Genomic DNA, 17,037 nt, shown 5'->3' with positions numbered 1-17,037 from the left:
GGCTAAATTTACTATCGCTGTAATACTTAGGACTAAGTTTATTCCTCTACTTTAAAAATATTAGCTAAATATATCCATCATCGGTCAAATTGTCCTTAACGACATACTTTGGACAAGTGTTAAAAAGCTTTTCACGTGTACCTTTTCAAAATTTCAAATCAATGTTAACCCCATTTGACCATGAAAATAATACTTTCTTCGTTTTATTTTATGTGTTATCATTTTTTTTTTATCCGTCCCAAAAAGAATGTCACATTTTTTTATTTGATAATTATTTAAAGACATGATACACTTTCACCCTTATTGTTCCACTTATAATGGCCCATTTAATTAAAAATAATAATAGTACATTGTTTTAATGAAGAACAATTTGGTAAAAAAGTATTAAGTCTTTACTTATTTCTTAAACTCCGTGTTCGGTCAAATAACAACACATAAAATGGAACGGAAAAAATATTTTTTTTGAAGTTGAAGTTAGAGTTAATACTGTGTTTGACTACAAATATAAATTAAAATTATATTTTAAGTTTTGTATGAGAAATAAAAGTGAGAAACGTGAAAACTTGTAAAGTGAAATAATTTTTTTTTGGAAAAAGTGAAAAATATTCCATGCCAACGCCTACTAAATGTCAATCGTTAGCTCAAATTAGTCATTAAGCGGACTCAACGGTACACAATCCAATCCACTACGTAAAATGGCTTCAAATCCGGAGGTTCCCGCGTTCACCACTGTGTTTCAAAATTTCCCTCACAACTCTCGATAAACTCTACATATATCACAACACTTCACCCTTTCCATATTACCCCAATTCACCGTAGCAATGGGGAGCAAACGTAAACCTTATATGGCAGTAGTGGACTCACCCGATTCATTAGACTCTACTTTTGCTTCGTTATATAAGAAGTCGAAGAGACATGTAGAATTTGAAAAGATTAATGTACCTGTGGAAGGTGATCCGATTGAGTGCGATGATAATTCTGTGGACGATGATTGTGAAGATTCTGCTTTTGCTTCAGCTTCAACTTCGGTAAATAAGAAGTTGAAGAGACATGCAAAAGTTGAAAAGACGAATGTACCTTTGGAGAAAGTAAAGGTGGAAGATGATCTGATTGAGTACGATGATCATTATGTGGATGATGATTCTGAAGATTTTGCTTTTGCTTCAGCTTCAGCTTCGGTAAATAAGAAGTTGAAGAGACATGCACAAGTTGAAAAGTTGAATGTACCTGTGGAGAAAGTGGCGGAGGATGATCTGATTGAGTGCGATGATGATTTTGTGGACGAAGAAGAAGTTGAGGAAGCTGTATGTGATAACTTGGACAATGATGAAGGATCGTCTTCTGCTGAGAAGAAGAGAAGAGTTGTGCAGGTGAATGAGGAGCAAGAGAGTGCGTTTTATGGAGAAGCTGTTCCGGATAGTGAAGCTAGAGAGCAATGGCCTCATCGCTACATTAGAAAGGTTTGCATTACTCTGTACTTATTTTTCCCCTAATTTATATTTACACTCTGTTTGGATGATTGTTACCTATGGTATTGTGGTTTATTGTGTGGTAATGTATCATTTTAATTAATGTAATATTTGGATTCTGATAGAAAATAAACTGCAATAATGAAAAGAAAAGAGACTCTACAAGTGTGAAAATTTTCGTAGTATTAAAAATTCAAAATATTCTGTTACAAGAGTAAAATTAGTAAGCAAAAACCACGTTTATTCTCCTAAGAAATCTGAATCTAAAAGCTGATCAGTTGTTGGTCACGTTGTCCACACATATCTTGTAAAGTATAAACTTACAAGTAGGTCACGTGCACCTCTACTATAGAAATGTACTTTTCTAAAAGATAAACTATTACTTATTAAGTAGCAAGTAAAGGTAAATTGAGAGGAAAAAAAAAGAAAAAGTTACTGATTGTATCACACCAAATCGGCAGGTAGCTCGGTGTACTAAAACTCATACTATTTGCAGGGTTCAGGAAAGGGTCCTATCACAAGGGTGTATTGTGTGCAGTCTTATTTTGCATTTATGCCAGAGGCTGTTTTCAAGACTTGAACACGTAATTTTCTGGTCACATGATAACAACTTTATCAGTTACTTAAAGACTATCACACCAATCAATCTACATAAAATGGAACTTTCGGTCTTACCTAACAATGCATTCTATTTCAGTTTGCCATCGACCGGCTTTGATTTTATTTGATCTACAGTACTTATTCTTACATTGCCCATTTTGCTACGACCTAGATACGATGTTTGATTCGTTGAAAGTCCCTATTCGTGTTTCTACCCAGTGATTAATTCATTAGTAGTGATTTAGCTCAGACAGTTTGTTAGGGAACCTTTTCTTTAATATTGCAATATAATAAAATTTAATCAACAATCAAAATATTACATTATATTTAAATCAACAACACAATACAATATGATAGATAACAACCATCCAAATAAGTTGTTAGAGTACTTAATGACATTGGTCTAATATTAATAGGATATTAAGGAAGTTAATAATTTTTTTTATATACATATATATTATCACAATTCTAAATTTGGAATAGACTAGTTTCACATACATTGAAACTGGGCAGCAAGACCTAGGTAATCATTGATAGGATGTATTAAAAAAATGATGCTGGTATAGTTTTGTGTATTACTATTCTTTGGTAGGATGTATTTAAAAAAATTACGTTGATATGGCTTTGTGTATTACTAAAATGCCTTGTTAACATTAGTTATGTATTCTATTTGATATTATATTATTTATAACTAATACATTATCATGATTAAAGATATAATTGCCCCTCAAAAACTTTTCTTCGTACCTTTCACCGTGTTTGTGGTCTGTGAAAGCTATTTTTTATAAATAAATAAATTTTTAAAAAATTATGTTATGCATGTTGTGTTTAATACATCAAATTAAATTGTATATACAAAAATAATCTTAACATAACTAATGTCAACATAAAAATATACTCTCTGTTTAAAAAATAATGACCTACCTTTTTAGTAAGTTTCAAAAAGAATGATCCTTTTTTGGGGAAACACTTTAGTTTCAACTTTTCATGTGGTATGTTTAAAGCCACAAGATTAAATAACATTTTGGTATATTTGACATAACTTTAATTTAAGACCATAAGATGCAAAAATCTTTTTTATTTTCTAACTTTGTACCAAGTCAAAATATGTAAAAAAATCAGAGACAATGTTTGGGAATTTTCTTCTCTATATATTCTTTGCCAATCACATTTTTTTTATACAAGCTAATGAAATGAACCTTGTATTCTAAGCTAAACAAGAGCCTTCTATAAGCTAAGGAAGTGTCTTCTATTCTAAGCTAATGATGAAAGAATCTTTTATTGTTGGGCCATGTTCTTGTTTATAAAGCCCAATTGTTGACCCATGTTGGAGCTGGTTGAGCCATCTTGATTGGTAACATCTCCCCTCAAGTTAGAGGGAAAAGAAGTGACACCAACTTGCACAAATTCTGATGGTGAGGAGGACCAGCAAGGGATTTGGTGAAGATGTCGGTGAGTTGGTCCATAGATGGAACAAAAGAAAGAGATAGTAAGCCTGAGAGGTATTGTTGACGAATGAAATGACAGTTAAGCTCGATGTGCTTCGTTCGCTCACGGAAAACCAGATTTCGAGCTATATGGAGGGTTGCTTGACTGTCGGAGTGAACTGGAACAGGAAGAGGGGGAGGAATGGATAGATCAATAAGCAATCTTGTCATCCAGGTCAATTCCGCAACTAATCTCCTCATTGATCGATATTCAGCTTCTGCGGATGAAAAGGAAATTGAAGATTGCTTCTTTGATTTCCAGGAGACTGGTGAACCTCCCAAGCTTATAAAAAATCCACTGACGGACCTTCGTGTAGTACGACAAGAGGCCCAGTCAACATCACAATAAGCAACGAGAGAGAATGAGGGTGAAGCAGAGAGAAAGATGCCCTGATTCAGATATTCTCTTAGGTAACTTATGACCTGCAATCCTTCTTTGAAATGTTTGATGTCAGAATTTTGCATAAATTGACTGAGAGTCAATACAGCAAAACACAGATCCGGTTTAGTGTGAGTCAAATAATTGAGTTTACCAATGAGATGCCTGTAAAGTGTAGGACCTGACATGGGATTTTCTGAATTTGCAGAGAACTTGACTGAAGGATCTAACGGAGAAGAAACTGGAGGAAGGTGTGAAACATTAAATTCATTGATTAAATCAAAAGTATATTTTCGTTGACTCATTATGATTCCCTGTTCTTCGCGCAAAATCTCCATTCCCAAAAAATAATGCAACAAGCCGAGATTCTTAATTTTAAACTCAGTATGAAGAAACTCCTTAAGGTTACTTATCTCATCTGTAGCATCCCCTGTAATCAAAATATCATTGACATAGACAGCTACGATAGAGACAAACCCTCCTGATTGTTTAAAAAATAAGGAATAATCATTGAGGGAGGTTGTATAACCTTTAAAGTTTAAGGCGGCTCCGGCAAGTCTGGCATACCATTGCCTTGAGGCTTGCTTTAAGCCATAGAGTGATTTTTTAAGACGACAAACCATATTAGGGTGAGGGGGTTCCATTCCTGCAGGGAATTTCATATAGACCTCTTCTTGCAAAGTTCCTTGCAAGAAGGCATTATTTACATCAAATTGAGAGATTTCCCATTTCTTTTTGGCTGCAATTGCTAGTAAACATTTGATGGTGATTATTTTGACTACTGGGGAAAAAGTCTCATTAAAATCAATCCCCTCTTGCTGAATGTCATCTCTAATTACTAACCGTGCCTTTAACCTTTCAAGAGATCCATCTGCATGTTGTTTCACTTTATAAACCCACTTACAAGGCAATGCCTTTCTACCTTGTGGTAAACGCACAACTTCCCAAGTCTGATTGAGTATTAAAGCATCAATCTCATCCTGCATTGCCTGCACCTAGCCTGGACGTGTACATGCTTGAGAGTAACTGCTGGGTTCAATGATAGAGGGAATGGAGTGTAAAATAGCTTGGTTGGGCATGGAAAAAGTAGAAATTGATAGACATGTTGGTGTGCTAGGAGTAGTAAAGCAAGATCCAGTCACATCACTAAGATAAATAGTGTTGTAGATATAGTCTTTGAGATGTGAAGGAAGCTCACTAATGTTTCTCCTTTGGGACCTTCTAGGAGGAGGTAGGGGTTGTGAAACATCTTGTTCTGAAGAAAAAAATGGTGTGATGGTTGGACCAAAAGAATTAGAATGATCAGAAGTTGATTCAAAAAGGTTAGAAAGTGGTAAGGTGGAATCTAGTTCAATAGTGTTTGAAGGAATGACAGATGGTGGAGTGAAATAATGTTCTTCTTCTGTGTGGATTGGAACAGTAGGAGTACGAATATGTGAATGGTCAGAAGCAAAAGGAAACACATGTTCTACGAAATGAACATCTCTTGACACAAAGAATTTCTTAGAAGTCAGATCAAGAAGTTTGTACCCCTTTTGATCACTTGGGTATCCTAAGAAGACACACCTAGTGGCTCTAGGATCAAATTTACTCCTTCTATGTGATAAAGTGTTAGCAAAACGTAGGCAACCAAAACATCTTAATAAGTGATAATAAGGTGTTCTGCCAAATAGAATTTCATAAGGTGTTTTATATTTAAGAACTCTGGATGGCAGCATGTTGATTAGAAATGTGGCAGTGAGTATACACTCACCCTAATAGATCATAGGAACCTTAGATTGAAACATCAAAGCCTTACTAATTTAAAGCAAGTGTCTATGCTTCCTCTCAGCTACCCTATTTTGTTGTGGGGTAGCAACACAAGATGTCTGATGTATGATACCTTGAGATGTTAAAAAATTTGATGCCTCTGTACTCCTACCCAACTCCATTGCATTATCAGATCTAATAATCTTTACCTTTTTGTGAAACTGTCTTTCAGCCATTTTCAAAAAACATTGAATAACAGAAAATGCATTACTTTTAGTTGCTATCAAGTATGTCCAAGTCCCTCTACTGTAGTCATCTACTATAGTCACGAAATACCTATAATTATTATGAGTAGGTGACTTGTAGGGACCCCAAGTGTCTACATGAACCAAATCAAAAAAGGATTGAGAAGTAACTTGACTGATTGGAAAAGGTAATCTAGCTTGCCTAGCTAAAGGACAGATTTCACAATGACAATCATAATTAGAGGGAATTGCAAGGAAATGAACATTTTTCATTGATGAATAAGGTAAATGCCCAAGTCTTACATGCCATAATCTTACATCAGAATTAACATAAAAACAGACTGAAAAACAATGTGAATCTGAACTGGGACTAGAAACAACACTGTTAAAGTTAAAAAAGGCATTAGAATCCTTGTAAATCTCTTGGTTCCTGCTAGACTCCTTATTTGAAGCAAGTATAGACCTTCCTTCACCAAAAACCTGAGGCCTCTTCATTAAAGAGCCCTGCAAGACACAACTATTAGAATTGAAGGATAGAGTATAACTGTATTGGAGATTAAAATTATGAACTGAGAGTAGATTGTACCTGAAACTTGGAACATAAAGGACATTATGCAATGTGAGGTTATTAGGAATTAGAACACTTTTTGTGTGAATCACAAGGATGGACTGAGAGTTGGGTAAGTTAATGTTAACTTGAATTTTTAGAGCTTTCATGGAAAGAAAAAAACTAGAGTTGTAACACATGTGCTCAGAAGCACCTGAGTCTATTATCTATGTTCCAGAATTAAAAATTGTAAGACAAGTTCCAATATATTTAAGCACAGTACCCGCAACTGCATTAGCATTTATCTCAGATCCTTTGTTTATAGATGATCTCTCTGTTGATTTCTGCTTTGCCATTTGAATGAAATGCTTGAATTATTCTTTGGTGAAGTGTTGATTGATTAAATTTGTGTCAATCATATGCTCATTGTCACCTTCTTCTCCAGACATAACTGCATTTCCTCTGATTTGAACTTGTCCTCCTCTATTGTTTGTGAACTGAAAATCTTCTGGAAAACCATGTAACCTGAAGCAATCATCATCAACATGCCCAGTCTTACCACAAAAATCACAGGACACATTAGGATTATACTTCTTAACCCTAAGTTTTTGTTGTGGTTGATTTGTTCCTGTGTATTTGGGTAACTGCTGATGATTGTTCAATGATCTAGTTCCAAAATTAGGCATAGTACCAGGGGTTTTCTGTACTTTCTTGCCAAATTTGTTTTGATTCACGTTGCTTACCATAAAGAAAGAAGAATCAGTTGGGATCAAGCCACTGATGTAGGTTTCTCTCTGATTTTCATATTGTAAAATCAGAGAGTAAGCAACATTTATGTTGGGCAGAGGATTCATCATTAAGATGTTTTCTCTTGCTTGAGCATACACATCATTTAGACCCATAAAAAATTGTATAAGTTTCTCATTTTCGAGAGACTTTTCCAACTTCAATTTATCTTCACAGCTACACACACAGGTGCACTTATCAGACTTGAGAGATTCCAGTTCATCCCAGAGCCTCTTAAGTTTAGTGAAATATCTTGCAATGTCATTATTTTCTTGAACTAACCCATTCAGTTCTTTTTGCAGGTGAAATAGTTTAACTCCATTAGATTGTCCAAATCTATGCTCTAGACTCACATCCATAAATCTTTAGCAGTCCCAAAGTATATCACACTATCAACAATATCCTTGGAAAGAAAGTTAAGGAGCCAAGACGTTACCATGTCATTGCATCTGCTCCAAGATTGTAGATCTGGAGATTGGGCATCTAGTGAACCATGAACACCAGTGATAAAACCAAGCTTATTCTTGGCTTATAGTGCTATAAGAACTGATCTCTTCCATCCTTGATAACCTTTTCCATCAAATGGAGTGTTAACTAAGGCCATTCCAGGTGAATCTGAAGAGTGAAGGTAGTAAACATAAGTGAGATCCATAGATGGTGGAGTTCTGACAGTAGAACCCGAGGATGCTGATGAAGTAGTGACTCCATCCGCCATTGTAGAGATGGGTCAGATTAAGAAAATTGATGATCGAGAAGATGATTTCTATGCAACTACTTATGCTCTAATACCATGTAAAAAAATAAGAGACAATATTTGGGAATTTTCTTCTCTATATATTCTTTGCCAATCATATTTATTTATACAAGCTAATGAAATGAACCTTCTATTCTAAGCTAAACAAGAGCCTTCTATTCTAAGCTAAGCAAGTGTCTTCTATTCTAAGCTAATGATGAAAGAACCTTTTATTGTTGGGCCATGTTCTTGTTTATAAAGCCCAATTGTTGACCCATGTTGGAGCTGGTTGAGCCATCTTGATTGCTAACAAAGCCATTCATTTTAAAATGGAGAGAGTACCAACAGTGCAATTGCTAGTTTACTACTTAAGCATCATTTCTTAAAGTGCATTAGAAAAAATAGTGTATGCATTAGCTTTGTGTTTTACTAGTACTTTGTTTGATACACTTTTTCAAATGATGTATAACTAATGCATAACTAATACATGAAAATTCATTGTATTGGTAATGTAAGAAATTCTAATGCATGCAACAACAACAACAACAACAAACCCAGTGTATTCCCACTTAGTGGGGTCTGGGGGGGTAAGATGCACGCAGTCCATACCTCTACCTCTGATGAAGTAGAAAGGCTGTTTCCGATAGACCCCCGGCTCAAGGCACGAGATACCACACAAGAAATTCTAATGCATGCATTAGTATAATTAAAAATACAATTACCTATCAAAACCTTCTCCACATCCTCATTTTATTTACGAAGGGTATTTGTAATATAATTTTTAAAAAATTATGGAATGCATGTTATTTTTAGAACACCAAACCAAAACATTCCAGAGTCTGTTTTTATGTTTTCTCGCACTTGTCTTAGTGCAAACATTTATAAAATCGTCTAATACTTTCCAAATAAGTAGGTCATCATGCACCACTTATATACATTTCCTATAATGAGATTGCTCTATTTGTTGCCTTCTTTGTTCATTGAAATGTTGGATTTTGAGCTCCATGCAATTCTGGAAAGATTAAGGTAAACATTCATTAGAGTTGAGTTACCTGACCATTCATCCTTTTAGAATATGATATGAAGTCCATTGCCTACTTTGAATCAAGTGTGCTGAAAACATTCATCCCAAAGTTTGCTTTTGTTGTTTGAGTGCTCAATTTCTTGTGTAGCTTTTGACAGCTTGGGCACTGTTCGTTTTGCTTGACTATCTCCAAAAACTTTCAAGTGACATATTGTGAGTAGCTAAGTTCCTAATACCCTCACCAACATGTAAGTTAGGTTGTGTTACTTAAGACCATATCACCAAGTGGAATGTTGTGCATCTTTTTGTTTCCTTCCTAAAAGAAAAAAAAAAAAGGTTTCTGATCTTGTCCAATTGTTTCTGAACCTTAACAAGTTGCTTATATAAATAAGTTACTCACTTTGTCTTTCCTTTTTAGTTAGTCCTAAAAGAATTGACCCCTTTCTGTATTTAGTAACAATTTAACTTTAAACTTCTTGTTACCCTTTTGAGTGTGCAAGTGTTCTTATACTTTTGACATTTGAAGGCCCTTTTGAGGCATGCTTAAGTTTTGAATATAATTGCAACATAAGCTTGGTGCTATGTTTTGTTTGCCGTCGTTTAGGCACCATGGTGAGTAGCAATGCTCTTTTTTCCCACATGTTATTTCTTGAATACCTCATCCGAGGTAGTGATATGTTGTTATTGTTGTTGTTCTTTCTTGAAGAATATTGTAAACAACACCAAAAACTAGTTAGAGCTTGTTTGGGTTGGCTATTTTAGGTGCTTCTAAGACGATATAGCTTTTATGCACTTTTGTAATGTTTGGGTAGGATAAAAAAGTGTTTTAAACACTTGTTTTTAATCCAAATCCATAAGTTCTGCTTGTATGTCATAAATTATTAGCTCATCTAAACAGGCTCTTAGCATTGTGATATGCGGATCAAGAAACATTATGAATAAATTGTACTGCTTAATGTTCATAGCTCTTTATTAATATTGTTTTTGTTGGTTTAGTTGTTATTTAACATTTGCAAAATATTTTGTTTTTAAACCAATGCCCAGGACAAGGGTAAAGCAACTGGTGCACCGAAGTGCTTGAATCCGTAAGTCTGCAAATAATGCGCGAAGTTGTTCATTGCACAACACATTTCCTTTTCTTTTATCTTCATCTTCATTTAGTTTATCCTGGTGCTCTTTGCTCTTAATGCTATATATGTTGAATTTTTTCTAGTCAAGATGATTCCAGTCAAGTTGTCCAAGCTATGTGCCATTTTACCCAAGCAATGGTTGACAATCAAATTTATAAACTTGGGGATGATGCGTATGTATGGGTGAGTACTACAATGTTCAAGTATAGCTAGTCTTTCAGTTAGGAATTTACCACACCTTGTAAAATAATTATCTGCACTCGATTTCTATCTGGTTTCTAGAATCTAATTGATTTTCATACCATTTTGTTAAATCAAATTTCTTGCAAAAGAACTTGTCCTTCCACAATTTGTTTGTGACAAGGAGCAGAAAAGATTGCTTGCTTATCCATTTTGTTTACATATCATTTAACCACTCTTTATCTACCTCGGCTCCTTTTGATTGACCCGAAGTCTTTTTATTTATACAACTAGAATTCAATTAGAGTTGGAAAAAAAAAGTTATAAGACAAAAGAAAAATTTATTTGAATTCCAAGTTTACTAGAGTTTTTTTTATTGACGAACTACAACAAATCAAAATGGTTTTATTGAAATTAGTTCAAATGAAGAAAATTCTGTAGATAAATGAGCTCCAATTTAATGACTATTACTTAAAAATTCTTGTTATATAATCTAGTTTGATCTTGTAATCCAAGTAATCACGTACCATGATGTCTTAATGCAGTAGAACATCCACAACTACATGCATACAATCATTCCAGCAATTTCTTCCTTATTATAGCTGTATATATGATCAAATGAATCCATCTGAAGATCAATCATTGTTTGCTTTTCTTAATTATATATATATATAGGCTGCAGATGGTGAAGATAATTATATCTGCAAGATTGTTGAATTATTTCAAGCTGTCGATGGTGTGCGGTATTTTACTGCTCAGTGGTTTTACAGAGCCAAGGATACGGTTAGAAACACTTCTACTTATGAAAACTAGTTCTTCTCATCATCACATTATTTTTGGTGCCTTTAACCTTTGTTCTTTTTTTAGGTCATTAAATCTCTTGACCAGTTTATCGACAACAAGCGTGTGTTCTTATCAGAAATTAAGGATGACAACCCTCTTGATTGCCTTGTAAAGAAAATCAAGATTGTTCCAATACCATATGATGTAAGTTCTTATTTAATGTTAGAGTTAGTTAAGAGTTCCACATTTATTGGGAAATAGACTAGTCGTCTGCTTATACATTCTTAGCAATACTCTCCTCCCATGCTAGCTTTTGGGGTTGAGTTAGGTCCAAGTGCCTTATCTTTACATGGTATTAGAGCGACGTTCTTCCATGTTTGCACCCTCATATTAAATTGTCCATGTTCCAGTTAGGATTGATCATGAAGGAGGTGTTAGATGGGGTTAGAATCCTTCATTGGTTGGGAAATGATTGGGGTTTGTTTTATGGTCTCGGACAATCCTCCTCTCATGAGCTAGTTTTTGGGGTTGAGTTAGCTTCCGAGTGCCGTATCTTTTCAATTTATTAGAAGATATTCTAATTCTCTCTGCATTTAACATGCAACATTAAGATGTGTTATTTATTTGTAGGCAAGCTTACAACTCAAGGAAAGTTTTAAATCAAATTCTGACTATTACTATGACATGAAGTACCTGCTCCCATACTCATCATTTGTTAGCTTACCATCAGGTATTTTTTTTCAAGTTTACTTTCAACAAAATAACTAAGTCAATTGTTTTCTTAAATGTATTTGTCCAAAAAAAAAAGATTGTTTGTCAAAAAAATTGTTTTCTTAAATGTATGTTTGATTTGAAAAAACAAAATATTTTTTCATGTATCTCAGTTATTCATTTGGTTTTGCCCCAATCAATTACTTCAGTGTTATCAAATTTTAACATGTAACAAATTCTTCCATTGCAGAAAATCATTTAATTTCTTGACACTATTAATTAATCTTTAATAAATAGGTTTTAGGAAATATTTTTGTCACACCAACCAAAACTAGAAAATATTTTCAGGAAGATAGTTTTTGAAGAAAGTGTCTTCCTTTGTACCGAAGATGTCTGTGAGATATTTCTCTGAAAATATAGATAATAGGACTGTGCTGTTTCTTTGCAGATGTTTCAAGTCCTGATAGTGAATCAGATTCTACCATATCAAGTGATAGAGATACTGCAGAGGTCAATGAATCGAAGCAAGAATTGAAGCTCTTGGATCTCTATTCAGGTTGTGGAGCAATGTCCACTGGGCTGTGTCTGGGTGCTGATATTTGTGGTGTTAATCTTGTCACTGTATGTTCTATTATCCCATATGGTTGATCTCGTCCTTTCTCCTTTTGTATTTTTGCTTTTGTTGAATTAAATAGCCACCTTGTCTAAAAATTGAAACTATTAGCAATAAGACACTTTTATAGTTACTCGGACTCTTCACTTACAGTGCCGCACCCGTGTCGACCTGACGTGGGTGTGGGTTTGAGATACGTACCCGATCTGGTCAACCAATTTTGGGTACTTTGACCAAAATCGACAGGGAAGTCCTGACAGATTTAAGAAATTCCGTAATCAAAACAACAGTTAAGGTGAAATTGAAGAAAATAGAATACCTTGTATAAAGGAATTTCCATGTAATCGCTTTTTCTTTTATCTCTTTTCATTATTTTTTTCTTGAACAATATTTTCTCCTCAAGTTTTCAACATATTAATTTATGTTTTATTACTCTACTTTTAGATATTTAAATTATTTTTCGCCGAAGCCCCGAACCCGTATCCATCCCTAGATCCATATCCCCGAATCTTTAAATTGAGACTATGAAGGATCCAACCTCTAGATCCGTACCCGTATCGGATCCAACCTCTAGATCCGTACCCGTATCGGACACCCACACCCGAGTCCGAGCAACTTAGCTTTTATTTACTTAAATGTGTATTCAGTACACCCTTTCACATGTATGCGTACCTTTGGGCCATGCTTGTGGAAAGATGATGAGTAAAAGTGTGATAAGGATGTTTGAATGAAACACCTTTACTGTTTAGGTATTATGTCAAAGTATGTGACTATTTTAGCTAAAAGTTTAATGTGTCTTGACTGCAGAAATGGGCAGTTGACCTAAATCGATATGCTTGTGATAGCTTGAAAGTGAACCATCCGGAGACAGAGGTAATGAGTGATGGGATGTTATGTTTATATGTTTTTTTTAACTCATTAAATGAAGAAATTGTATGCGTTATGCAGGTTAGAAATGAGTATGCTGCAGATTTCTTATTGCTTTTGAAGGAATGGGAGCAGCTTTGTGCATCCTGCTCTTTGTTGAAACACAATACCCACCCACACCCTTTGCTCAAAGAAGGCGATGAAGATGAGGAAGATGATAATGATGGTGGAGATGAGGATGAGGGGCTTGGTGATGATGAAGGAGGTGAAATTTTTGAGGTGGAAGAGCTTTTACAAGTTTGCTATGGAGACCCAAAGGAAATAAAGAAGCCCGGCCTTTACTTTATGGTATTTATTCAACATGTTTAACTTGCCTACTTTACTGATAGCTCTTCGGTATATATGATAGATTACTCCTGGTGAATAGCTGAAGACTTTGTAGATATGTTATTGGTTTTCTGTTTGTTGCTCATGTCATTTCCACTAACTGCTTGTGACTAGGTACGTTGGAAAGGTTATGGCCCGGATGAAGACACTTGGGAGCCAATAGAGGGCTTAGAGTATGCAATTCCAAACTAAGCAACAAATTGTGAATCCATATTTTGCATTTTTAGTACATTTGTCTAATGATGAATATTTGCCTGTAGTGGTTGCCAAAACAAAATAAAGGGCTTTGTGATCAAGGGCTTCAAAGCAAGTGTTTTACCGTTACCTGTAAGTTGCCTTGTTCTGTTTCTCTGTTTCTTGTCTTATTCTGGATCTCCACAATATGAATTATTTTTCTAATTGCGATGCATTGATTTTAAAATTTTATTGGCTATACTTAGGGAGAAGTAGACATCATATGTGGGGGTCCTCCTTGCCAGGGCATTAGTGGATTTAATCGTTTTAGGAACTCAGCGAATCCTTTACAAGACCCGAAAAATAAACAGCTTGAAGTATTCATGAGCATTGTGGAGTTCTTGAAACCAAGGTTCGTATTGATGGAAAATGTGGTGGACTTAGTCAAGTTTGCACATGGTTTCCTCGGAAGATATGCCTTGAGCAGGCTTGTTGGAATGAACTACCAAGCACGGATGGGAATGATGGTTGCTGGGTCATATGGACTTCCACAATTTCGTATGCGTGTCTTCATGTGGGGTGCTCTTCCTTCAGAGGTAAAGAAACAATTATTTCGATATATTCTTTTTCTTGTTCTTCTCTTTGATCAACTTAAGTCTCTTCTTTGCTTGTAGAAATTGCCACAATATCCGTTACCCACATATAATGTTGTTGCGAGGGGTCTCACTCCCACAGAATTTGAGGTAGTCTACAAAATCTGTTATAATGTTGCACTTCTTTGATTTTGCCGTTGGCTGAATATGATTTTAATTTTAATACAGCTAAATGCAGTAGCATATGAAGAGGGCCATAGTTTCAAGCTAAAGAAAGAACTTTTTCTCGAGGATGCACTTTCAGATCTTCCTCCTGTATGTAATAGACTTTACCAATATGTTAAACATAAGCTTTCTATGATATATGTCCTTTCTATGCTATGTGTTGCTTATTTATGCAAATAATTTTGAAATTTAGGTGGAAAATGATGAGCGAAGGGATGAAATGGCATATATTGATGAGCCTAAATCCGACTTCCAGCGTTTTATAAGATCAAGGAGGGATGGTGAGTTCCTTTAAGCTTGTGGTTCTTTGTAATATCTTGATAATCATATTTTAATTGTATTAATGTGACAAGAAATCATTTGTGGCAAAGTAAATGAATTTTATATAGTGCAACTTAATCTTACCTGAAATAGTTCAGCGTTCTATTATACGTCTAGACCTTCTGGTATGTCAAATACTGGTGTATTATACATCTTCACATTTTGATTGCATTTTTATATTATAGGTACTTTGGGTACTATTTTGTATGATCATCGGCCTCTTCAATTAAATGAGGACGATTATCAACGTGTATGTCAAATTCCCAGGCGAAAGGTATTAAACTTGCTATATCATGCTGTTTGTGGTTGTGACATGACTCTTATTCCTGGGGTTGATTCCCTTTTCCTTGATTATAGGGTGCGAACTTTAGGGACTTGCCTGGGGTTCGCGTTCGTGCCGACAAAATTGTTGAATGGGATCCAGATGTGGAAAGAGTATTACTCGCTTCAGGAAAACCTTTGGTATGATTTGTTTGTGCAGCGTCATTTTGATGGTTATTTTTCCTTTCTTATGATTCTTTTACTCCACAGGTCCCTGACTATGCGATGACTTTTGTTGGTGGTACTTCGTCCAAGTAACGATACAAAGTTTTCTTTATTTGATTTAGCTTGTACTACCCCTGACTTTTACCATAGTGCTTCTAATGCTATGATGGTATTTCAAATTATGCAGGCCATTTGGTCGTTTGTGGTGGGACGAAATTGTTTCAACAGTTGTTACGAGAGCAGAGCCCCACAATCAGGTACCTTTGTGTTTGCGAGTTGTCTCTAAATTAATTTTTGCATCTTTACTTATAGCATAATCTGATGCTTTTTGTCGTTCTTGAGTTCCTTTCAGGCCCTACTACATCCATTGCAGGACCGAGTGCTTAGTATTCGTGAAAATGCTCGGCTGCAAGGTTTTCCTGATTACTACAAATTGATAGGACCTATAAAAGAAAGGTAAAATGTTGGAATCAAAAGTGGCCACATCATGGTGCATTTATGTGATCTATCTCTCAGTGGCTCTTTCATAAAACAATCATCTTAATACTCATTGTAGAATATAATCTAGCTTGAATTGAACTCCTGAAACTACTCATCAAACATGCAACGACATAACAACCACATGCATGCACAGTGTAATCCACAAGTGTCGTTTGGAGAGGGTAAAATGTATACTTACTTTACCCCTACCTTTGTGAGAAAGAGAGGTTTTGGTATAGGGAATTTTGATCTATTTCATATCTAGAGACATGTTTTTCCGGTTATATAAAGTTTTGCACTCGAAAATCTATAGCAACATCCTTCTTATTGCAGGGTTTGACTTGAATTAGCTTCATGTTTCTTAGGTACATTCAAGTAGGAAATGCAGTCGCAGTACCAGTTGCCCGAGCTCTAGGGTATTCTTTAGGGCTGGCATTGAAAGGATTATCTGGAGAAAAACCCGTACTATCATTGCCACCTAATTTTCCGTGTCTCGAAGAACTGGTCACCAATGTGGAATCTCTAGATAAACTTTAGTTATCTGTCCAAGCAGTTTAGGGGCTGGTTATTCTAACTTTTATCATTCATTAGTTTAATTCAAGCAGTTTTTGCAATGCAAGTTTTGCATTAAAACTTAATATTTTTGTTAGTTGCAAAATTAGGCCAGTATCTAAGTTTTTGTATGTGTCATTTACTGCTGCATTTGGATTCACAGCTGAATTGCTTTGGTGTAAATGAATGCAATTGTATTCAATGGTATATGATTTTTGATTATTTAACTTACATGCAATGCTTTTTTCATTTCAAATTTATGCTCAACTTCATGTATTATCAAGTTTAAGGATCTTGCTGCATGTTCTCAAGTAGGGGTGTACAAACCGAACCATTAAGTCAAATCGAACCGATGAATCAAACCAAACCGAGGAAAAAACCCGACTTATGGTTTGGTTTGATTGGTTTGGTGTTGGCAAAAAAAAAAAATCGATCATTCTTGGTTTGATTTGGTATTGGCAAAAATAAAATCAAACCGAACCCAAACCGAACCGATGTAATACATATATAATTTTA

General features: G+C 35.1%; 1 protein-coding gene across 1 annotated transcript; it reads left to right on the top strand.

Annotated features, from left to right (window-relative positions):
- Nucleotides 1-680: 680 nt before the first annotated feature.
- On the top strand, nucleotides 681-16,759 carry LOC107874593 (DNA (cytosine-5)-methyltransferase CMT3). Its single transcript, XM_016721359.2, has 21 exons — nucleotides 681-1,460; nucleotides 10,064-10,104; nucleotides 10,233-10,332; nucleotides 11,005-11,112; nucleotides 11,197-11,316; nucleotides 11,743-11,842; nucleotides 12,272-12,444; nucleotides 13,244-13,309; nucleotides 13,385-13,651; nucleotides 13,805-13,863; nucleotides 13,951-14,017; nucleotides 14,131-14,460; nucleotides 14,539-14,607; nucleotides 14,686-14,772; nucleotides 14,876-14,963; nucleotides 15,189-15,277; nucleotides 15,361-15,465; nucleotides 15,535-15,578; nucleotides 15,677-15,746; nucleotides 15,842-15,945; nucleotides 16,335-16,759. Exons 1-21 carry the CDS (start codon nucleotides 822-824, stop codon nucleotides 16,504-16,506), a joined length of 2,898 nt encoding a protein of 965 aa, XP_016576845.1. The 5' UTR covers nucleotides 681-821; the 3' UTR covers nucleotides 16,507-16,759.
- The last annotated feature ends 278 nt before the right edge of the window (nucleotides 16,760-17,037 follow it).

The sequence above is a fragment of the Capsicum annuum genome, chromosome 1, assembly GCF_002878395.1.
Source record: "Capsicum annuum cultivar UCD-10X-F1 chromosome 1, UCD10Xv1.1, whole genome shotgun sequence".
NCBI lineage: Eukaryota > Viridiplantae > Streptophyta > Magnoliopsida > Solanales > Solanaceae > Capsicum > Capsicum annuum.
The sequence above is the reverse complement of the archived record's forward strand: the minus strand, read 5'-3'. Positions and strand labels throughout refer to the sequence as shown.